The sequence below is a fragment of the Pristis pectinata genome, chromosome 8 (assembly GCF_009764475.1).
Source record: "Pristis pectinata isolate sPriPec2 chromosome 8, sPriPec2.1.pri, whole genome shotgun sequence".
NCBI classification, from domain to species: domain Eukaryota; kingdom Metazoa; phylum Chordata; class Chondrichthyes; order Rhinopristiformes; family Pristidae; genus Pristis; species Pristis pectinata.
The window spans coordinates 65,394,759-65,420,505 of record NC_067412.1 but is presented as its reverse complement, the minus strand read 5'-3'; the positions used below and the strand labels follow the sequence as shown (position 1 = coordinate 65,420,505).

General features: G+C 37.3%; 1 protein-coding gene across 4 annotated transcripts in view; it reads left to right on the top strand.

The window, feature by feature from the left end:
• Window positions 1-25,747, top strand: part of dacha (dachshund a) — a 294,607-nt gene that overhangs the window by 169,123 nt on the left and 99,737 nt on the right. For all 4 annotated transcript variants that reach the window (XM_052021416.1, XM_052021413.1, XM_052021414.1 and 1 more), the window contains exon 3: window positions 155-286. In XM_052021416.1, the coding sequence (XP_051877376.1) occupies window positions 155-286 (132 nt within the window). The remainder of the gene's footprint in view (window positions 1-154; window positions 287-25,747) is intronic.

Here is a 25,747-nt window from a genome sequence, read left to right as displayed (position 1 = left end):
TAGCCGTTCATTTGTTAACTCTTAAGTGGGTACGCCTTTTTTAAATTTGCAGAAGTGTTTTGCACAGGCGCTGTGTATTTAATAGTTTTTCATTCTGTAACTGGATTACTCCCTTCGAAGCATTGACACGTTATCTTAACTACTTGTTTGCTAGGTTTAACTGCAGCAGCCATGGCTGAAGCGATGAAGTTACAAAAACTGAAACTTGCAACAATGAATAATCTCCATGGTAATGGTAGTCAAAATGGTGCAGAGTCGGAGAATGAAGAACTGAATTCCAGTACAGGTGAGTTACCAGTCTGTAAGTACGAGCTACTCAAAGATACAAATCATTTTGGAATGGTTTGTTGTGACTATTTATCTACAGATATTTTACACAATTTCATCAGTACTTCTTCATATAACAAGTGCTATCACAGAATTTTTCCAAAAATTGTACAACTTTGCAAAGTGCACTCTCAAAATCTGTGGCCAAGAAATCTGCTGGGACAGTAATGGTGAGTTCATAACACTCAGTGCTAATAATTTGGATAAAAGCCTCAATTAGTTTATGGCAAGGAAGCAAAACAATGGCACCTATGAATTGTCACTATTGTTGGCAATTTACACTGCTCCACTCTCAGTCTTATAAAAGTGGGAGCCCGCCATTAACCAGCTTCCTTGGATTTGACTTGCCACAGATTATTCTGGTTATTAATCATGATGCAAGAACCCCATTAATGGAATGATTCACAGACCTGACGTTTGATTCAAGAGCTCGGAAAGAGAACATTTGAAAATGCCAAGTCTCATTCCTGTATATAGTAAATTATTCTTAGAAGTCAATTATATTTTAGATATATTTTTCTTAAATTTACATTTCCCATCTCATTTTCTTTCTCTAGCTAACCTTTCTATATCTAAATTGACTGAAGCTCACCTTCTTTCATTCTCTATCTGCAAATTTCATGAGTTAAGGAAGTTGTCTAATGTTTTCCTTGAGGTTCAACAAGGTTCTAAATGCCCTGTTGCCCTCACTCTGTCATTAACAACTCACACATCCAGCATTTGGTAGGCTGGTCCTGAATGGTAGAGTACATGGGATCCAAGGTGTTTTGGCAAACTGGACCCAAAGTCGGGTTGGCGAAAGAATAAAGAGGTTAGTTGTGGGTTGTTATCAAAGTCTATAAACAGTGGTGTACTGCAGGAATAAGCACTGGAACCTTTGTTGTTTGTCATATAAACAAATGACTTGGATGAGAATGTCTGTGGTCTGATGAGTAAAATTTGTTAACGACACAAGATAAATGGAGTTGTAGATGGTGAGGATGGTTGCCTAAGAATACAAAGGGACATTAAATCAGTTGGGAAGTTGGGTGGATAAGTGGTTGATGGAACTTAATCCAGACAAGTGTGAGATAATTGAATTTGGGTCATATAATACTGGCTGAACATATATAATAAATGGTAGAGACATTAAAATTGTTGATGTTCAGAGGGACCTTGGGGTACAAGTTCTTAGCTCACTGAAAATGGCAACACAGCTGGATAAGGTAGTGATGAAGGTGTTTGGCTTGCTTGTCTTCATAGGCAGGAGTATTGAGTATAAGAGTTGGGACATAATGTTGCAGCTGTACAAGACATTAGTTAGGCCAGTCTTGGAATATTATGTGTAATTCTGGTCACCACATTATCGTAAGGATGTGGTAGCACTAGAAAGAGTCCAGAGGAGATTCACCAGGATGATATCTAGAATGGAGTGCCTTAGTTACAAGGAGAGATTGGATAGGCTGGGATTATTCTCATTAGAATGCAGGAGGCTGAGCCATGACTTTATAAAGGTTTATAAAATTATCAGGGGCATTGATATAGTTAGATAGTCTTTTTCCAAGGGTAGGGAAGTCTAAAACTAAAGGACATAGGTTTAAGATGAGAGGGGAAATATTTAAAAGAGATCTGAGGGGGCATATTTTTCACATGGAGGGTGGTGGGTATCAGGAACTGCTGCCGCAAAAGAACAAATTTCTCGACATTTCAGTCAGTGATAATAAACCTGATTCTGAACAAGCTGCCGGAGGAAGTGGTAGAGGCAGGTACAATCACACAGTTTGAAAGCTTTTGTTCAGGTGCATAGATTGGCAAGTAGTAGAAGGGCGTGGGCCCCATGCAGGAAAATGGAGTTAGCATAGACAGGCATTGGGGTCAGCATGGATGAGTTGGGCTGAATGGCCTGTTTCCATACTGTATGATTCTATAACTCTAAAAATAATCAGGGCTGAAGCACGAGGGAAGAAGAATCCAAATTGCTCACTCCAGAAAATTCTTTGATATTTATAGTATTTATGTACTATAAATACTTAGGTATGAACATTTGGTTGCAAAATGTTACACCCCAATCTAATATGCCAGGTGTTTCTTAAAACATTTTCTGCTGTAGTGCTTCCATGCCGAGGGTATAAGGTAACAATAATGAGGAATTATTATATTAACTCAGTTAATAGGCTACATTGCTTTTAAGTCTGTGTTTTTACAGTGTGCATATTATTTATGAGAGAATATGTAGAGAATCCTTAAAATGATAGCAACTCATTCAGAGTCCTTTGCAATAAACCTGTCATAATTTTTACCAACTGGACTCAAGCCTCTGAATAAATTACTGGCAAATCAAATGATCAGTAAGTGGTTCTGCAACTCAAATGAAAATATTACTAAACACTACTTACAAATAAGCACAGATCACATCTGGAATGTTTAAAATGACAATGTTCTTACAGATATAATAATGTGGGACTGAAGGATTTTGGAAGTTAGCCCTTTGCTGAAAACAAGCCACAGAATTATATCATTGGCACATAGCTCAAGACTCTGTTGTACAGAGCAAGGAGCCTTAGAGTGGAGACAACAGGCTCTTGAGAAAATCCGTGGTTCAAGAGAAAACAGGAAAGCTAAAAACAAAGACCATACAAGCAGGATATTAGAAATCAGAGTAGTAGGAGAGAGTGACGAGATCTCTGGGAATGAACTGAAGCAACGTAGGCAAGAAATGATATGGGAAGTGGATGTTTTAGGGAGATAGTATTGGAACCTAACGATGGGAGAAAACTGTAGGGAGTCAAATCAGAATATGTGGACAGAGCAAGAATACTGATGAGCACTGAAAAAAAATAGATTGAATAAAGGTGATATTTTACATCATATTTTAATTGTGAAGATTAGTTTTAAGGTTTTAAGAACATAACATCTCACTGTCAGTGGGAGTAATAATCCTTTTCTCGTGTCATTTCATCAATGACTGGAATAGAGATGCAATATTACAGTATGTGGCATTTATCAGTTGTTAAGTGCTTCATGATGATTATTTTCATGAAAGTAACTCTGTCTGTCTGCATTTATGTTGTTAAAATGATACATTTATGTAAACTACTGTGCAGTTATTTGGAAGGCACATTCTAAATAATTGCTATTGATTTTCATGTTTGAACAATTGTCTGGGATCCAAGTTGGCAGGGAGAGATAAAATATCTGCCTTCCATTGGTGCTTTGTGGTTCTACATTGCTCATTTTCACTGTATAGTTACAGATACCAAATCTACCTTTACCTGGAGTCCTGTTATGGGCCTATTCCAGTATTTTGAAAAATGGAAACAGAATCATATCAGTAAGTGGTTCTGTAAAGGCTTTGTGTATAAAATGTAATATTGCCATGTTCTGCAACATTCTACAGGGAAATGTTAAAAACCAAGGTAATTTGTTCACAAACATACATCTATAATTGTAAAATACAACAATAAAATACTGCAGGTACTGGAAATCTGAAACAAAACAGAACATGCTGGAAATGCTCCAACCTGATGTGAGAGAAGCAGCGTTAACATTCTTGGCCTTTGAGCTTACATCATAACTGGGAAAAATTAGAGATAAAGCAAGTTTTAAATTGTAGAGAAAAGGCTGAGGAAGAGGAAGAGAGAAAAGAATCTGTGCTAGAGTAGAAACCGGGAGAGATTGACACATATGATGGTGGTGTTACTGAATGAGGGTGGCAAATGCTAGTGATTTGCACAAGGAGTGTCTGGGGGATGTATAAATTAGAGGAGATGAATAAAACCTGAAATTACCAGAAGAGAGAAGAAATGAACTACTGAATCCTGGAACTGGGAGATGCAAGACTTCTGTTATACACCATCCTCACTTGCAACATTCAATGATTCTGCCGTCCACCCCATCACAGACCCTGCCTTTTGTTCTGTACTCTCCTCCCCACTTTCTCTGCAACTTATGATTAGTTTTATCTGTAACATTTCTGAGTTCTAAAGAAAGTTTTAGACCAGAAACGTTAACTCTGTTTCTCTTTCCACCTGCTGTGTTTGTTCAGCATCTTGTGTTATATTTTTGAACTGCTCCTTTTTCAACAATTTATTTAGAATATTACTTTGCAGTTGCGAAGGGTCTAAGAGGATAAATTGATATGAAGGAATGTGAGCGACTCAATAGGAAGGCTCAAATGATTACTGACAATGCTACTTGATTTCCCCTACATCATTCCCATCTCACCCCATGTAAACTGCTGGAACATGGATTTTTTTTTGTATAAATATGCACCAGTGAAACTTATTAAGCCATTCTCTGAACAGGAGTTTCCAATATATTGTGCCCCAGACAAATGTTTGATTTAGTAACATTAGAATTAACACTTATTTACATGTTTATGTCTGACTGGCTTTCACATGAGACTGAATTAAAGTTAATGTTTAAGTAATATAATAGTATAGTAATATAACATGAATGGATTGCTTCCAGTTAACTTGGATTAACATTACCTTCCCATCCACCAAATCTGCAAGATCTCCAAATCAACATTATTATTGACAAAATCAAATATTCTTCCTGGTTTTTAGCTTTTTGATTTCAAGTAACACATAGATTAATGAAATGCAATTTCAAAGTTGACATAAATTCATATAAATAAATATTCTGAGCACTACTGTTTGGCAAATTACATCATCAGTTCCGGATCATAGTCCTTTGTGAGACAATACAACTCATTGAATGGTCAGTTTAAATAGTCACTGGATTCAGACTTGAGTAATTTTTACTTCATCTGTCAGTGGTCTTAACCTTTATTTTATGGTTTCTACCTGACTCTGCATCGCCATTCCCTCATGACCAACAGGCTGTTACCATTCTGCTGTGCTCCAAATTTGAAATACCATGCTTTATTGTTTTAGTAAATTGCTTTGCGATTTATTGCTGCCTGTGTTTTGTAATCCATAAAAGATTAAGACGCATGTGCAAGTTTACACAGAGCAGTCGGCTGATTGATTCTGCCACTTGCCACATAAGCAGAGCTAGATATTTGTGCAAGTTTCTATATCTTATTGTCACCTAGCAGCTTCTTTACAGGAGTTGGTTGGAAACAAATTGCATTAACAATCCAAAATTATTTCTAGGGGCACAGAATGGAGGATTTTTGTCAATTGCAGGATGATCAAAGTATCTTCATTAACATAATTAATTTTATTACAACAAGCAAAAACTTGTGAAGCTTTGAACTTGTGATAAGAGTAGTCAATTATATTTTTCCTTAATGAGTACATTAATATAAAGTCAAAATATGAAGTTGAATAAAGAGGTGAAAAGTATGACTCCAATCCTTTAATGCATTAATATGGTGTTAACACTGATGGTTTGAATTTGTGCTACCTGGATAGTATTAACAAGTTAATGCACTTTAATAGCACCAAATTAATACAAATTCTCTGGCACTCAAAGGGCACAATCAGTGACTAAGAATGAGCTGTGTGTCAGTCAGGTGGTAAATCTGCAGCCAGGTTAATCTGTTGAGAATGCAGTTACATTATACAGGGATGAATAAAATCAGTGCTCTGATTGATCGAATAAAGCACACACAGATCTCATCAGTTCCGGTAGTAACTTCATGAATTACTAGAACAGGATCCACACATCTAAATTACAATATTTAGAAGGCCACTCCTGATTAAAATATTTCTTTCTGATACAATCTGGATGCTTCCCTTCTATTATGGGTTGCTGAATCTGATGAAGAAGTGAGAGAATCTCATGTTGGTTTTGGTTCTATTGCAACATTTTCCATCCTCTTTCATTGGGCAAATCAAACATTATTCAGATCTTTGAACCCATTGTCTTTTGAGGACATTCTCATTTCCAAATTAAATAACTCATATTTTGCCTAATAATAAAGGAAGTGAATTCACAACCATTTGAGAGAATACGTTTTTCAGTCCAAAATTACTACCTTCTTTCCTTGAATGTTTTGTTGAGATCGTCTCTCAAATTCTACATCACAGCCTCGTTCTCTCAATCCTGGAGTAATCCCACTCATGCTGGAAACCTGCAGTGAGCCTTTATAACACTCTCTCAAAGGCAAGTTAATCCTTAAGTAAGGAGATCACAGTCCTCTGAGTGTGGTCTTACCCAATATAACTCCTCAAGACTTCTTCACTTTTGTACACCAATCCTTTCGTTATGAGTAATATATGAACCTGCTTCCATAATTGCTCCCTCTACCTACATTAACTTGCAGTGATTTATGTGCATCACATCCTTCTGAAATCCATGTTGCCCAGTTTCCCTCACTTTTATTTAAATCTGCTTTTCCATTTTCTAGCAAGTTTTCTAGCAAGCTTAATATTTCTCAACATTATGTTCCACCTGCCCACTTTTTATCCATTCACACAACAGGCCTCTATCCTTTTGTAGTTTCTTTACATTCTCCTTACAGCTTATTTTCCCACCTAGCTTTGTACAGAAGCTTGAATGCATTACACTCAGTCCTGTCATCTGAGTAATTTATATGTATTATAATAATTTAGTCCAAAACAGCTATCCATGCAGTACCACACCATTTACAACCTGTCAACAGAAATATGACCCAATTGTTCTGACTCTTTACTTTTTGTCAGTTAGCCAATCCTCAGTGCATTTTAAAAAAGTAATCCCCAGACCCAGAATTTTGTTTAATAACCTGATCAAGCTTTTTTTTGGAAAATCCACTAATTTCTCCAATACTTTTTCTTTACTAATACTAATTTATTTAGATTAACCTGTGCTACTGGACAATTTGATTACCTCTATTTCCAAGACTGCTTATTTTGTCTTCTACTGTTAATGCCCTTGTTCCTCATTATAATTTCTGCTGTTTGGCTCTTATTTATTTTGCTGGCTAAAATCTTTAAAACATTCTTAATACATTTGTCAAATGATTTTCCTTTTATTAATTCACATTGACTGTGCCTACATATAAGATTTATTATCATATTGCAAATAATAGACCATAATATTTTTCCTGCTACTAATGCAAAGCTAAGTGGCCTATGGTTCCATTTTCTTTCATTTTCTCTTCTGAAATGTACTGACCTACAGCTAAGTTTGCCACCTTCCAATCTTCCAGGAAAATTCCAAAATCTAGGACAAGCTTCAAGATTAAACCCAAATGCATCTACTCTCAAGTGTGTTATCTCTTAGAATGTAGGCCAGCAAGTCCATGCATTTTGTTGGCTTGTAGTCCCATTAATTTCTCTAAGACTGGTTCTTTACTAACATGATTCCCTCTATGCCACTAGATCATTTGACTGCTTCTATTTCCAAGACATTTTATTTTGCCTTCTACCTACCATTTCCTTTTTCTTCATTATAATTTCTGCTGTCTTTCTCTTTAATAATTGATCATCCTGTTCTTTTTTTTAACAAACCTGTAGAAGCTTTTATAATTGTTTTGTTTTTTTTATAGTCTTTCTGGTTTATTCTCATCCTTTTTTTTCCTCTTTACTAATATCTTGGTCATCATTTGCCAAATTCTGAAAATATTTTGGCAACCTTGTTAGCCATGGGGATTTTTATTTTTTAGAGACTTGATTATCAATTCTGAATTATTTTTTAATGGTGACAACTGCCAAATAAAGTGATCCATTTTCTACCACCTTAGTTCTGGGATATCCATATTTCCTAATGACATAGTTGGAGACCATTTGGGTCATCATGTCTTTGCTGGCTTACTCATTGCCCTTCTAAATTTCCCTGTAACCTATTCTCCCACCATTGATTCACACCAAACTCTACTATCTACCAACACTAGGGGCAGTTTGTAATGGCTAATTAACCTACCGGCCTGAATGTCTTTGGAATGTGGGAGGTAACCAGAGCACCCAGAGGAACCCCATGTAGTCACAAGGAGAACGTGCAAACTCCACACAGACAGGAGACCAGGACTGAACCTAGGTCTCTGGAGCTGTGAGACAGCAGCTCAACCAGTTGCATCACTGTGTCATTGTGGATGGAAAAGTCTAGATTAGTATATCAGTTTCTAAATCGCCCCCCTTCATAAAAACAAATAACTTAATATAAAAATGAGCTCCTGTCCTCCCAATAACTTGAAACTCTAAACTATTTGCTCAACGAAATTTGGAAATCTCTAATTTTACAAAGTCAAAATGTTAATTGATATTGATGCAGTGCTGATATTGAGATGCTAAATTTATTGTTATTCCTAAAATAACTCATAATTAACAACTGTGAAGGAAAACAACTTGTTAATTTGTATGTTATCCATTGAATCCTGATTATAATATGAAAATACTTCGCTGGGTTGATTATCTGAACTTCCTGTTTAGGAAAGTTTGTAAATAAGGAATTCCTGCAGAAGTCACTGTATTAAATCACAGTCTCAGACTATTTACCCTCACATCATCTTCAAAGACCATATGACAAATTTAGATTCTTGTCCTCTGCAAGTCCTTCCATGTTCACAAAACAATTTATCAGTACTTTATACATGCCATTAGCAAACAGCAATATATTTCCGTATTTCCTAGGAGGGAACTTGCAGGTGATGATGTTCTTGTTACCATAAAGCTTCTTAGGATGTCCCAAGGTCATAGAAGGCAGTTTATGAATGGAGTTGTAGCAGCAGCTGCTGCCTCATTGCTCTGATACCTTTACTGATCTTTCTCACTTCCTGCAGAAGTGGAGTTAGTCTTTGTAACTAATGGGAAACTCTTTAACCCATGGTGACTGTACTCCAGAACCAAGGACACCCCAAGCTCATCAGTTGAACTGCAGTGCGTAGATGGCACTTGCATTTGTGCACACATAAAGGCCAAGCTCTGAGCCATCATTTACTTGTTCACTGAAGCATATATGATAATGGGCCTTGCACTCAACATCTGCAGGACCAACATCCTCTACCAATCTGCCCTTGCTGTACATTTATTCCTCTCTGACAATAAAGGTTCATGGCAAGACCCTAGATAACGTGGACCAATTCCCATACCTTGGGAGTGAAGAAGGAGCACTTAGGATGATTTTAATTCCATGCAGAAGACCATACAGAAGCCCACAGAAGGGAGTGCAGCACCTCACAAACTACCCACCCGCCCACCCCATCAGCCTACTGCTGCTTTGTCTGCAGTTCCCACATTGATCTCATTAGTCACCAGAGTGGAAGCGAGTCATCCTCGATCCCAAAGGACTGCCTGTGAAGAAGACCACAAATGGAGTTCTTTCTTTTCTTATAAATATACAGTCACAGTTTATTACTCCCATTTTACTTTTTGCCCCTAAAACCTGATTTTACAATTTACTGTACGTTCAACTGGTTCGGCAGCTAATGTTGGGCCCCTACTGTTTGGTACAGTTGGTTTCCTTGGCTTCACTGACCTTGCCTGGTAATGCCGCCTGTGAACATGGCAACAGTTCATAAGGTTCATGAAAACTAAATCTCCAGTCCTCCACTGCCACTGGAACATGCAGAATGAGCTGGTTCATGTCCCTAAATGCGACGGATGACAACTCAATCTCCGGGTAAAGTTAAAAGTACTTCACAATATAATCTTCATCCTCAGGAAATTGAGTATACAGCACTGGGAAAGCAGAAAGACAAGATGAAGGTGAAAAAAATACAGTAGCTCCTGATCTACAGGTTTACTTGCCGGCACTCAATTGTAATGGAATCTTGTCAAGGAAAATCAAAATCACTAAGGCTTTTGCAGTGAGGTTGGGACTAAAGGTTGACATTTTAAAAGAGCCTCACATGTATTATTCAACAAACCAGGAACCATGATTGCAGAGCCAGCAAGGAAAGGTGGATGCAGATTAGGGCTGGTGATAATGCCTGGGTTGCAATTCATAGCAGAACCTTTTAAGATATGCACCTGAAATGAATCACTTATTAGTTTCTGACATGGCCCATGTTTTCTTTATTTTAACTGCATAATATTGATGCTTTGATTCTTGTATTAGTTTTACACAGCTTCCCTCACAAGGTTCATCTTTCTGCCTAATACCCGAATTGATGCTGGTTACAGAAGGAAAAAATGATTTCCTTTTTAAATATTATCTTGGTTCCAAATAACCTATATATATTTAATTCTTTAAATTGACCCAAAACTAAATAGTTTTCACAAGATCATTGGTAAAGAGACAGTGCAAATTAAACCACATTTCTAATTTCTATTATAACTAACAATACATATATATGTATACATTATATATAATTTACTCAAGGGTACAGATGATCCAGACCATATACTACAAAAACAAATATCTTCTTCATTTTGTTTATCCTATATTGGATCACTAATAGTAGCCTAAAAATAGTCCTTATGTTTATGCATGAATTTCTCCAACTATGAACTCCATCCCCTCCAGAAAGAATATTTTTTAAAAACTGAATTCTTCTTGAAGGTGAAAGGATTTTTTTATATAAACAGTATTACAGTGAAGGGTCTATCCATTGTGTGCTGCAAAAATTAGCATACAGGTGTTTGATATGTTGGCTTACCATCACATTAAATATTTGTATGTTGATCTTTGCATTGCATAATTTCAAAGTCAAAGAATCAATTTAGAAGATGATGGCACACAGAGTATAGTAAAGTGGTAAAATAAAAGGAGCCAAATCTCCTTTATGTAGTGTTTAAATTAATCTTATATTCTGTTTGTATTTTATTGATGAGGAATAACTGGGAAAGTATCTACTATACTAATGCAACAAGGACTCATTTATAAAGAGGGTCATCTTATGCCAGGTCAAATTTCTGCTGTTCTACATTCAACAAAAACTGTTCCAGTTTTAATATTCTGCTGTTACGGTGCTTTATAACCCAAAGACTTAAGGTTACACAAGATCAAAAAGGAGGTCAAGGAGGAATTGCTGAGATAGAAAGGAAAGAAAACTGTATGCAGGTTCATGGCTGAAGCTCTGTGATTTTAGTCTCCATTTCCACTCTTGCTGATGCAAATGTATTTTGTTTAATGACCCTGAAATCCTGGTTGTAATTAGATGTGGGAATTGTTCATAGCTTACAACAGATGATGCTCTTATAATAAAATGAATGGTGCTAAAATGGGCCCTGTAAACAGGAGTCAGATTTAGATAATCTTATTTTGCTGCCATGGCAACAAACTTAAGAACTGCAATAGAAATAAACATACAAAGTTTCAATGCTGAGTTTAAGTAAATGTAAGTAAATGAATCAAAAAGATTTGATTTTCCATCACCAATGTGACACAAATACTGCTTATTGGTTTCCAGCCAAGTCAGCACATATTGTGTTCGTGCCCCTTATTAAAATGCTCAGAAGGATTTTGAATTTGCCCCATAAAATCTTAGTAGTAAATCCTATGTGATGTAGCAACACTTTTACTTTTTTCTTATCCTTTTTTTGCCATGCCATTTATAGCAGAACATCATACAACCTTCTTAAAATATTTGCCTCATATTGTATGTAATGACAGTTATCTTTTAATTCCAACAGAAATATTAGAATAGTTAAGATAATTCCATAATTACACATTTACAAAACAAGGTTCTGCAGTGAAAAACAAAAATTATTTTCACACTATCAACTGAGCTGCAAGATTGACCTAACCAGCATTGGCAATGTAGAGATTTGTTTTAACTTTTGTGCAACCTTGTTTTAGACCATATGGTAGCTCAGAAACAAGGCTTGAACTTGATTTCATTTAGGAATCACATGGAAGATTGTATTTGAGCTCCTTTATAACTTTTCCTTTCCCACTATTTGTCATACCTTTGTGCTCCATCTATGGACACAAGCTTGCTGTCATTCCCATGCTCTCCGTTCCTGATTAACATCAATAGAAAGATGGAGAAAGTCCAAAAGCATTTTGCTGCTTGAAACCATATTTGGGGCTTTATTTTATTCATATATTTACAAACTCTGAGAAGAGAGAATCTAAACTCATGCTCAGATATTCAATGACATTACTGTTGCCAAATCCCACACAATCAATATTATGGATGGTTACCATTGATTGGAAACTTAACTGGCACAGTTGGAAGAATATAGCAGCCGCTGGAGCAGCTCATAGGCTGATTATTCTATGGTGGGTAATTCACCTCTTGGCCTTGCACCCTCCCCCCCCCCCCCCCCCCCCCCCCCCCGCCACTCCAAAGCTATTCCACCTTCCAAACCCACACTCCCTACTGCTTTGGAAATTAAGTACAGCAGGTCCATGAGAACACCACCTCCCTGAAGTTCACTTTCCATGTTACACACCATTTTGACTTGTAAATATGTCAGGTGCATCAGCGTTTCTTCAGCTGGGTCAACATCAGCACTGTCGCAGTACTTTCAACACACAGTCTGCAGTGGCTTAAGACAACAGTTCACCACATTTCAAGGTCAATGATGGATATCCAATAGTGCTGGCCTTACCAATGATGCCCACATCTTGCTAAAGACAAATCACAAAGTTCCACATGCATTGCACTGTGGTCATTTCTGGGATGAAGAGGTGGCATCTTTTATTTTGATTTGAAAGCTACTGTTGCAACATATTGTCACGAACCAGCAACAAAAGAAACACACCGAGTCATGATTCAGTGTTAAAAACTATTTTATTAATCACTACTTATGATAATACGTAAAATAAAAGTAAAAATGTTAGTATGTTAGAAATTCAAAAATGTTAAACCTTGAACATTAACCCCAAAATCTAAACTTGTCGTGTGTGTGTGGCAAAGTCCCAAACTCCAAGTCCAGGAATGGTTCTTAAAGTTCAGTTCCACAAGCCATAAGGTGAAACATGAGCAAAGGCTTCTTCAACAACCATCCTGGTCTGAAGATAAGACATAGATGTAGAGAAACATAGAGAGAGTAATTACGAAGTCCAAATCTTCCACGATGGAACCCAAACAACACCTCAGTGTTGACTCGGTAGTGACTTCCTCACCCCGAAAAGCATCCGAATCGTGGTCGTCCACACACAAATACCTGTTTCTTTCTACAGGTCAGCAACAAAGTGAACTCCACTGGATTACTTCCAATTTCCATACATGGATTTCAGTGGCAGACACAGTTATTGTTTCTCATCCATCGATAGAGAAAACTAGCAGGCTAGTGTCTCTCTCCCTTTTTCTCTCTCTTCTGACTTCTTCAACAACGTCATTACATCCTTTATGTTCTATTGACGTAAGCACGCCACACACACACACACACACACACACACACACACACACACACACACACACACACACACACACACACACACACACACACACACACACTCACACTCAAAGGGACATTCACTGAGTCCGTAACAATATCCATACCAGACCAAGAACGCCTTAACTCCCTCTACTAGACCAAAGAATTTGATACAATCTATGCTGGGATCAACTATGCAAATAGATGCAAACAATTTTCTGCATCAGACCAGTATTCAGATACACCTCTCCTAGCACCAGAGATGATTTGCAAAACAATACCTTAGTTGTTAGTAACACAGGTAAATTGATGCCATCTATCAGAAGTGTTCAACACATGTTTAACACATCTCTCCCAAAAAAAACCTACCCTCAAGTTTCTAACTACAACTAGATTTTTAATGGGATTTTGGCAGTCTTGTGTGCAGTGAAGGTCCATATGTCACAGTCAGACTGCAGTATTTTATAAAAATGAACAGTCGTGGTGAATGCAGCAAGGCAGGTTTCCCCTTGCATTGGAAACCCTTTATAATTTACAAGTGGAGTACAATTTCAATCCATCAAAATCAGAAGTATTTTTATTTGTTTCCATGATAGATTAAGAAGTGTTGGAATTTTAGCACCACTGGCTATCACTTGTAACTAATCATCTTTTAAATGGAGCTCATTAAAAAGTAACATTTGAAGTAGAGTTGTTATTAATTAAAAGGGAATTTCTATTGCTAAGAAATTATATCATACACTGCTGTTTAACTCAGTGCCACTGATTAACACAGTATTCACCACTGAGTAAAACGGTGACCACTATTTCCTCCATCACCTGTAGCTTGGTTGGAAAGAAAATTGAGTATATGGAACAGTAGAGTCACTGTTCAGGGCAGTGTGCTCTGGACAAAGGTGAGATCCTGTTTCTGCAGTTCTTGTTGAGAATGGGCTAGAATATTATAGGAATATTATAGAAAGGCTGAGAGATGAAAGCGAGAATAGAATGGGCATTGCAAAGGTGAGCAACAGGGTGCTGTGAGTCATACTTGTTGAATGAGCTGGGAGCTAAGATGAGAAGAAAACTGGAGCTGGTGTTGGGATTGTATTGTAAGTGTTCAATAACAATGTGCTTTTATATTCATCTAAAATCAATGGTTGTCAATCATACATCACAGCAACCCGGAATTTCAGTGGCAAAAATGGGTTTAAACGTTGTATTGCAATGTTGAAATTCCCAGAATCACACAGCCTACAAAGAGAAAGCCTTAGAATGATGTTGGCTCTTAATAAGTTTTTCAATCTGTACATTTAAGACACTTCTCATTATTTTGCTTAGCCAGAGGGTAGGACAAATGGTAACCCTATTTTAGAACCAGTACAACTGATAGTCTACACACCAATTTGCTTCTGTGAAAAGCAACAGTGTAACCATTCGTGCATTTATTCCCTTTATTTGATCATGAAACTGTATATAGGACTACAGTGACTGCTGTATGTTAAGCATATTTTACCCCCTCATAAATTTCAAATTGATTAACAACACAAGGAAATGTAGTTTGACCTGGCTCTTTGATCAGACATGCAGAAAATATCCATAAACATGCTATATCAAAGGGGAAATGAGTCTTTTTGTCCCAAGGTTGTTTTTGTGTATGTATGATCAAAGTGGGCCCAGTAATTATTATCGTGAACAAGCCACTTTATTGGAGAATTTGAAGGAATTTCATTTTTGCAACGTATTTTGAATTTAATTGCTTTTTTCCTTCTACATAAGTCCTGATGAACAATTGTTTCTCTACAGATTTTCTCCTGCAGAATAATGGTTCCTGTTGACCAGGCCCCTAAAGTGGGAGCAGTAACAAAATTTTTTTTAATAGCCTTCGGAGGGACTTTCAGATGATGTGTCCTGTGTGAATTTGAATGTAAAATTTAAATTCTTTTCAATCCATTTAGTACCACATTCAATCTTATGGTTTGAATTATATTCTGAGGAATCCCAAGCATAGCTTCATTAGATATACATAATCAAGCTGCTGGTGTGGGAGGAGAAGAGGGGAACTTACAAAAGCTTCACCCATTTACACATTGCAACTTTAGTAAATGTGTCAGAACCTGTTTACTCATTTCTTGTGGGGTTCTGTCTTCTTGCTGCAAGCAAATTGGAGAAACTTTTTGGACATCCTCCCACAGTCTCTTTGCCCCTGAACCCTTCCAATCCTTTGAATGCAGGTGCTGAGTCTGTTCAAAGACCCATCCTTCATGCTTTTCCCTCTCCATCTCTAAATTCTTCTAACTCAGCAAATCTCTAAGAATGGATGTGAGGGTAGTTAAAAGAGGAATATCTTTTTCTCCATTTGCCTCAACTGCAGTGATCATGCCTTTATTCAGTTAGGTTGACTTTAAGACCTTGCTCTGTTAAGCCTGAGTGGTAGCTCACGTACAATGGCCATCCAACTTTAAAAGAAGTCAGCCATGGTGAACTTCTGTGCCTCAGTATGAAGTTCATGCCCTTGAATGTTGAAAACCTCATGGACAGTCCCAACAGCAAAAGAACTGAAGCCTGTTTGGTTAATATAGCCCAGGAACTCAGGTGCTTTGGCATTGCTATTATTGTTCTGAGTGAGACACAATAGGCAGCAAGTGACCAACTCAAAGTACAAGGCACTGGAAGGGCAAACAATAAGAGGAATGCTATCTTCATAGCTTTCCAATAAAAAATAAGAAATAAAATACGGTAGCGTAGCAGTTAGTGCGACGCTATTACTGCACCAGCGATTGGGGTTCGATTCCCGTCGCTGTCTGTAAGGAGTCTGTACGTTCTCCCGTGTCTGCGTGGGTTTCCTCCAGGTGCTCCGGTTTCCTCCCACATTCCAAGACGTACGGGTAAGTTAATTTGGGTTTAAAATGGGTGGTGCGGACTCGCTGGGCCGGAAGGGCCTGTTACCACGCTGTAAATAAAACTTAAACTTAATGAACAGCTTTCCTGTGGGATGTCAGTGTCTAATGACCCTCCAGCTCACACTAAGGCAAAACGGCATGTAACGTTCATCAGTATATATGCCACTTCCCCATTGCCCTGGAAGCTTTGGATGTGACTGAGGTAGACTTCTGTTATGAACTTGGCAAAAACTCTGTTCCACATGCCAGAAAGAGAAAATCTGATCCTTCTGAACAACTTCACTGCCAGGATGAGAGCAGACTGGCAGTGAGGTTGTTTAGAAGGATCAACAGCCTCCGTTAGCAAGGAGGGAATAGGGAAAGACAACTCTAACAAAGTCCTCCTTTTAACAGAATGATTGGAGTATGGTCTTATCATAACCAACACCCATTCTTTGTGGTGTAATAAGGCACAAGACTTCATGACAATATCTCTCATCCAGGCATTTCAGACCATACGTTGCGAAGTTGTTTCCGCCCTCATCAAGGGATATTACTGTTACCCTGGTGCTAGTATTTGTATCAGGTATTCACAGATGCAGAATATTGTTCCATTTACACAGGAGAAGACCTCTTCATGCAATAACTCCCTCTTTTTCTTATATCCTTGGTGTGACATTGTTAGAAAAATTTCAGTGCTATTCAGTGCAAGGGGTTCGATTGGACTTGACTGGATTTGAACCAAGTATCTAGATTTTAAATCTTAATGTTTCCAATTCTGCTATCTCACTTGTGGGGACATATTTCAATATTTAACCTTTCTTATTGGAAACAAACATAACTTTGAATTGGGTGGGGTGGGAGAAGAGAGAGATAGAGAAAGAAGACTTTGGTCTTTTAATGCCAAATTACTGAAACCACAATGATGCATTGCAATTCATTATGAGGCATAGCAGCTAATGGGATTCCTGTTGAAATTAGTGTGTTCTTTTGATTGTTGACCACTTATTTTTTTTAAATAAGGATCTTTTGTAATAAAACTAAAACAATACCAGATCACAACAAGGTACTTTTTATTAGGAAAGTAAATACTTCAGATCTTCTATTTCCATGTTCTCTCTATAATGTATTAGAAAAACAATGAAACCCCAGCTACTGCTGGAATATCACATTGACAGAGTGCCTCATCTTCTGCAAGGAATCAAAACCCTGATTAAGCCTTCTTTGATGTCTCTTAGGATGGCAGACTCCTTAGATCCAAGTCTGAAAGCTTTAACTTCCTTTCCTGTTCTAAAGAATTCATACACAAAATCAATAAGGAAGAGGTAACCTGAAAGCCATCATAATAGTAGGAAAATGGTATTGCTTCACATGTTAAAAAGGGAGTATAAATTGACATACAACATACATTATAGAAAATAATTTTACCTGTATATAGCATAACTATTGATTTGCTTCTAAAATTTGAGGGTACTGCTATTTATGAACAAGAGCTACAAGAAATTCATATATGCTCATTATACATCTGAGAATTTAACAAGTTGATTTAGTGATTGAGATGTCATTGGTATTTGACATGGAGCATTCATGAACAGGAATGTTACCAAGACCAGCTTCATTGGAGATGCAAATATCATTGACACTCAAGGGTAGAATAAGCAGACTCTTAACTTCAGGAGGCTCATGAATTAAGCAACAGCAGTTAAAATAATCTGAAAAGTCTCTCTGTTAAATAAATATAATATTAGGCTACGAGTTCAAGGGGGCTAAAGCTCAATATTGCAATGCTTCCATTTTGGTTTAATCCATTTAAAATTTCCCTTCCACCCTAGTGCATCCTATTTTCTAAATGCCAGCTCCCCACACCTTTTCTACCTGCCCACAATTTCACAGGGGTGTCACTATTTGTTAGTAACAACATTTAGATGTGCCATAAATTATCAGGGTTGCAGCCTCACCCACAGAAAACTAATAAAATGACCATCCAGTCACGGAGATGACTGCAATCTGAATTCTTGTTTAGCCTGCCTCAAATGCTGGAGCTAACTTTCTCTGAAGCATTGGATTAACACCCCAGTTTCCTGCTCTTGGAGAGAAAAAAAGGTGCGCTTCCTCCTTTTAAAAAAAAACCAAAGCATCTTTGGGAGTAGAAAGGAAATAATGTGAGAATACAGGGCATGGCAGGAATATAGAATGGGAAGTCTATATTTGAAAAATAAGAAAAAGGAATAACTGGAGAACAGCGAGTTACATAGAAAGGAGGAAAGACGAGAGAGGGATAGAGTCAAGTAGAGGTGTTCCAACTGGAGGCAATTCATCAAGGAAAACTGAAAGCAACAGAAAAATAGCAAGATAATGATTAGATTGCCAGACATACAGAGGTCATCACAGAAGAAAGCCAACCTATTTTTTTAAGACCCCTCTCTTACGACTTCAATGAGCTTTATTTAAGAACTGTTCTGCTTCCACCACAACCTTTACTCTTCCTCGGCATGGCATTGCTTGACATGCTCTGAATGTACTGCATATCACCTAGATTATTATTTTAGTTCTCCTCTCAAGGTGTGTAAATATAACAAGGTAGTTGTTGGGTATTTTTTTCCTGGTACAGCTCAAATGTCCAAATAATTTCATTGATAATTTGGGTAATTTGCTAAATCATGGACTATGGAATTTCTATAATTAAAAAAAGTACAAGCTGGAGTTGCACCATATTGATGGATGTCAATGTATCATACAGGGACATATTGACATCCATACAGGGGTCATCTGACTTGAAAATTCTTAACTAGCTTAACTAAGAATATTGTTAATATTAACTTAATATTTCTCCTTCATTATACTTTTACCTCTTGTGTGTAATTAGCAATAGCAAATTGTGTTCCTCATCCATCCTTCCACATCTCTGCAACTTTTACCAACGCTACAGAGCAGTGAATGTGAAGTGGAACTTTGTTCAAGCACATCTCCTGAAGGATTGTCTAAGTGGCTAACAACATATCTGTTTTGCCGATGTGTTATAGATAGAATAATTAGGATGTGGATATATGAACCAGTAGGTATGAAAGGCTAACATGGTAGAATGATACAATTGAGAAAACAAATCACTGTAATGTATCACATTCAAATCTCTTTCAAAGTAAAACACATGGAAAGGGGCAGAAATGTAAATATTTAACATATTAGATTTAAATAACAGAGAGAAGCATCTCAGCAGAATACCATATTCAGATAATCACAGTGGGAAAAGAAAACTACTCAATGAATATTAAAATTAGAAATTTTGTGCATCTGAATGCAGAACATCTTTGTAGTTTATAAACAATGCACGAGTTCTTTTTGGTTGTATATTGGATGCAGAAGGCCAGGGGAGCCAGTCCAAGAACACAGCTGTAAAGGCTGGTGAACTAATTGCTTTTCCTTCCGCCTCCTCATTCATCTTCATTCTTCACCAGTTACAGAAAATTATCAATATTCTCAGTTGTATTTCATCCTTAATCCCTTTTTTGTGCAGCATTAGGCACTGCCAGATGATTCCTTGGCAGGAGTCAGGGTGAAGAGCCATGAAATGCCACTTCTGGCAGATGGCATTGCTCAGAAGAAATATGACAAACACATGCAATTTGTTAGTGAGCTCTGGTATTACTAGCAATGCGAGCTTTCATAATCACCCAAGTGATGTTATGGTGCGAAGGTATGGAAAGCTAGGATTTTAGATAAGAACTGTCATGAAAATGCTGAACAAAATAGACCCACATACACAGCTTATTCCTGCCCAATCAGTACAAGGACTCAACCACACAGATCTATGAAGATTCCCATCTTTAGTCCAGTGCAGAGACAAAGAAATACTCTTGTGACAGAACAGCCATGTGTTACATTGTTAAAATGTGGCCGCATGAGTTCCTATCAGTGCCCAAGGGGCTGTTTATCCGGCTGCAAATGGGTCATCATACTAATTACTTTTGCAGAATTGTCTGATGAATTCTCACTACAACACAACACAGGTTTTTATTTTCTAAAGGTAATCCTGAAACACATTGACTGGACATGGAGATATCATGCTTATGGAGCAAAAGCAAAGTATGTGAAAGGGAAAGGTTTCCCACATTAAATTTAAGGGGCATTTTCCTCTTTAAACAATAGGCTACGATATCAGCAAATGTCAGCACTACACTTTTAATGGTCTTATTCTTGAAGAGGAAGTTGGATATAAATCAGATTTGAAGATATATGGCAGTAAAATCTGACAATTTCTTAGTGCAATGCACATCATTGGTCAAAAGTAATTCCATGGGTTCCGAACAATTTCCTCAGAGAGTATAACTTTCCATTTAATAAACTGCACTTAATATAGATACATTTCTATACAATTGCAATACTCCATGCATTACACAACCTTTGAGAAAGCTGACAATGAGCACCGTCACAAAGTCACCAGACCAGTGCTCACAAATGAGTAACTTGAGAGAAATGGCTATAATTGTATTTGATTACCTTGGCAGGCAATAAGGCAATATTTCTGAATAATTTAAGCCCATGCATGTGCAGCAATTTATGTTTGGATATAAAGCACTTAATTGCAATTGCCAATGGAATATTACACTGTTGGTTCAGCTTGATGCAAACACCTTCATTACAGTAAGCCAGAGCTTGCAACTGAGCCAAAGTAAAAGTTGCACCTGAAGCCCTCTGGGCAAGAACATGTTTGTTTGAATTTCTACATACACATGCACCGAAAGCAATATGGGAGAACACATTCTTGCCTGAGAGTGGGGGAGCTGGGAGTCTATGTTTACATGATCGACAGATGCAATACACTTTGTTTTGCAATATCCCAGGAAAATCACATTTAATCTCTCAAGATCTATAAACCCTGACATTACAAAAAAGATTTTTTAGCCAATGTTCATGAGACAAACCTAGTAAAATGTTCAAAATTCTATTTGTGCCCACATATATAATAAAAGCACTAACATTTCTGTCTGTCTTCCATTAATGAGCAATGTGATTTTTATTTAAAGACACAGTATAAGCACTATGATGAATCCAAACTTTAATTAGTTTGTTGTTGGTTTTGCATTGGATAATTTCAGTGCTTCCCAGTAAAACTCTCTTCAGCTTCGTGCACACATCACTAACCCTACCTCAAGAGTGCTGCATCATTGGACTGGATTTTGCAGTAGATATGATAGCAAGGCTAACAGGTCTCACCATTATTTATGCTTGAATTGGAGAGCAACTTACAGAAACCCCACATGAGCTTTAACCAGGAGATTAGGAAGTTGTTGGCTGAGTTGCTTTTCTCTTCCAGAAAGCGCACTATAATATTAACCCACTGAAAAACTTCCCATTTGAAATAGTGAGTGATATAAAATTGCTGGTGTACACAAACTGAACCCAACATAGAAAGTTTGGAATTCTTCATTCCAGATTGAGTACCCTTGAAACAGTGTGATGAATCTTGATAACTGTCAATCAATTTTTCTGACTTGTGTTGATGGCCTGCTGCTGAAATGCAAGGGTAACTCTCTTTTCCAACTTGATTCCTCTTAGAGTAGAGTTTGTTAGCTGCTAATTCAGGTTTATTGCAAATTGCAGAAGAAAATAGCAGATTAACTCATAAATAGGAGTTAAATCTGATTTATTAGAAGTTTCACTAATGATGCTAGGGTAGTTTAAAAAGAAATAGTGAGTATTAGGATCTACAGAGCACTGCCAGGGGTAGTAGTGGAGGCATGCATGAAAGGAAAATAATTTGCAGTGGTATGGGAAGAGGGCAGGGAGTGGCACTTATTGGATTGCTTTTGCATGGAGCCAGCATGGACAATAGGCCAAATGGTCTCTTTATGTCGTAACCTTAATGACCCTGTATTAACTTGACTTAAGGATAGTAATTCAGGATAACTTCAATAATAAAGTAATGATGTAGGTAATCCTCAATTCAGAAGTGTGTAAAATTAAAGAATATTTTTAAATTATGGTCATTGGAAGCCCATGAAGATATAGCTTAAGAATACAGTGAGGTTATTTACCTGTGCCAGTGAGCATGGTAGTGGAAAACATTGGATATTTCCTTTACCTTAAACGATATAATGAGGCAGATTTTGCTGCAGCAGAGTATGTAACATTGCCGACCATTGCTTATAGTTGCCTTTGCACTCTTTAGTTCAAAATAAAATATTTGACCCACAAAGTTGCTGGTAAAGCAGGCTGAAAAGCAGTGCAGCAAAATTAAACTGTGCATCAGGGATTTAAGTGAAAAAAGAGAAATGAACAGGTTATCTCATTGACCAGTAAGGTACAAGGACTGGGAAATAAACAGCAGAAGCACCGAGAAGAAGGGCAAATTTAAGTGAATGCAATGTCAAATTAGCTACAGAAAGAAAGAGAGAGAAAGAAATATTGGATTGAAGGAGTGAAATTTTTTTTGTTTGTAGAACTAACATTATAAAATGGATTGGGTGTATAGTCATTTTGGGGTTGCATCAATGACCATTTTGACTGTGAACCTGCTACTGGAAATTCAGACACCACTGATTTATCATCACAGTCCTTCAGTGAAGGAGAGCACAGTGTCTGGGACTAAGATCATGGCCATGGGATTTGTGCAAGGGGGAAAAGAAAGAAGTCAGCAGCTTGAGGACGTGATTGGGAGTGCTTTGCCCATCAGGAGATAGTCAACTTCAGGGTGTTGGAAGAGTGTAAGGGCACAACCTGAAGTATTTAAGGATGGGATTTACCTCAGCAGGGTCCCAAGTACAGAACTACACTATGAAAACATGACTGTCCCTTAGTGACCAATTATAGTTGTTTTTGGGAAAACCTTATCTAATTTCTCTCAGACTGTGTGTTGTACAGAGAATGACATCACCCAATATCATGTCAAACATGCAGTGATTCTTCCTGAAATGGTTGCTACTGTGCTTCACTCCATACATTTTCAATTGTGTAAAAATAAATCACTATGTAATCAAACTCCTACACCAAACGTTATATTAAAAAATTCACAACCTGAATAAATAGGACTTCACGTTTCATTTGTTTCACAGTTAGAGTGATTGGTAGCCATTAATTCCTGCCTCCTTAAATATATCTACACTGGCAATATTAGCCTTAATTATCTGTGCTAGGTTTAGTTTGCATCTTAAGGCAACCACAGTGTCTAGCTATTATCAGGGACTAAGTTGCCGTTTTCACAAAACTAATGACAAATTGGACATCAAATTTAGCATATTTGTGCCAAATGGTACCTCTGCTCCTTGCTTGAAGTTGCTGTACCGTTTATGTACAAATAATGGTGAGGATCATTAGCCTGAAATATTTTGACAGAGAAATCTGGCCTCCTGTTTCTTCAAAGTAACAAAGTTCAATATACTTATAATACCCACATGTATCGTATATCTGTGTCAGGAAATTCAGGATACTTCTGCCAACCTACTCAAATCTCATGTAGAACTCCAGGCGAAAATAGTGCCCCTATCCGCGTCAATCTCTTTCAGTAGCTTAGATCTAGACATTGAATAAATATAGACTTGTTGCTTACTTTTTCCTTCTATTTTACGCAACATGCTCACTGTAGTTAAAATCCACAAGAACTTAAATATGGCAATCTGTTCCATGCATAATTCCACCCCCCCATCCCCCCATTTTTGTCCATTAATACTAAACAGATTTAATGGCATATTCACATCTATATTTTGTATCAAACAGGTAGAACCTAAATTAACTCAATCTGGGCACCTGCTTGCAGTTATATAACCCCTTTAATATAGCAAGATATCCCAAAAACATCAAAATTCCTTGGGCTCATGCTGTCGATCCCCAATTAAGCTGAGATTCTTTGAAAGATTTTCCTATAGTTGGTTGCTTTGAATATTTTTTCCAGAACTGCATGCGTGTTATCTCAACCCTTAGTATAAAAGATGCACCAATGTGGATGTCCAGCAGCACAATCCATGGAGAAGAGAATGGGGGCAGCTTGATTAATGGAGGAGAGCTGTAAACACATCCTTCAGATTGAACAAAGATGCGACGACTCTATACCAATCTCCTCATGTCTCCATTCTTACTGTCCAGTTCTAGTTCACCACTAATTCCTGATTCTTATCTGTAGTTTTTGTTTTAAATCAAATATAGTGATGTTTAAGTCTGCATGTTCTTGGATACTGTACAACATTAGGTACACTTTATCACGTCACACTGTCCTTCAGTGACAATTATAGGACACCTTGCAATTAGATTCACAAGATTAAATGTTTGGGAATACAGGTATGGATTTAAATATTCATTTCTTGATATCAGTCTTTAAAATGCTGAGTGTTATGATAATATCTTCACACACTTGACCGATGGTTAAATATGGTTATAATGACCACTGTAGTGTGTTTTATGCTGGAATGGCTGTCAGGAAACTGATTACAACATGAGGTACAGCTGAGTGCTTTCATCAGTTTGAATCTCTTATATCAGCATAATCCAGACTGGAACATTAATTATTATTACCATTAATAGATAGATTGTGATGCAAGCACTGAACTACAGTTAAGCTCATTCTAGAAATACTGGCTTTCAACATACATTAAACATCCCTGGCTTCAAATGGAATTACCATGATTTGATAATCTCTCTCAGTGCACAGTAAGGGAATAATTCCAGTGGTTCAGAGAATACCAACAGCAATGGGGATTGCTAAAGCCATATTATCATTAAAGTTTTTAATGTAAAGTACTGCAGATGTTGGAATAAAAATAGGGAAACCTGGAAGTGCTCAGGCAACACGTGGAGAGAAAAAAAACAAAGTTATCATTTCAGATGGATGACCTTTCAGTCAGATTATTTTGATGAAAGGTTATCAATCTGAAATGTCAACTATGTATCTCTCTCCACAGGTGCTGCCTGACTTGCTGAGTATTTCCAGCATTTTGCACTTTCATTAAAGCTTTGGATAAGGGGATAAAAAAACTATCACCTTTGGGAACGTAGCAGGACATTCAAATGCATTTTTTGGATTATCTCAACACACCAAAATAGTTGACTAATTGGGCTGGATTCTCTTCTTTGCAGTGTTGTTTAGAACTTTGATTCACAGCTCTGACATGCCATAATCTTGATCTGCTTCTTGGTTAGAAGTCATCATTTCTTGGGACCTAGCGATATTACAGTGGTTCACAAGGAGCCGACTGCCCTCAATTAAAGGTTCTTCCTTAAAAACAAACATAGCACAATGATTTTGACCACAAAACTGATTTTTATTTAAAATCCAAAATCTAAACCTGATCAAGTTTTTTGTGTACACAGAGGCCAATTTAGTAAATTCATTCTGGATTTTAGAAGCCACTAGGTGTGAATAGTAACATTAAGTAACTTGTATTACATGTCCTGACATAATGTGAGCAAAATTTCTTTGTGCATTTGAGG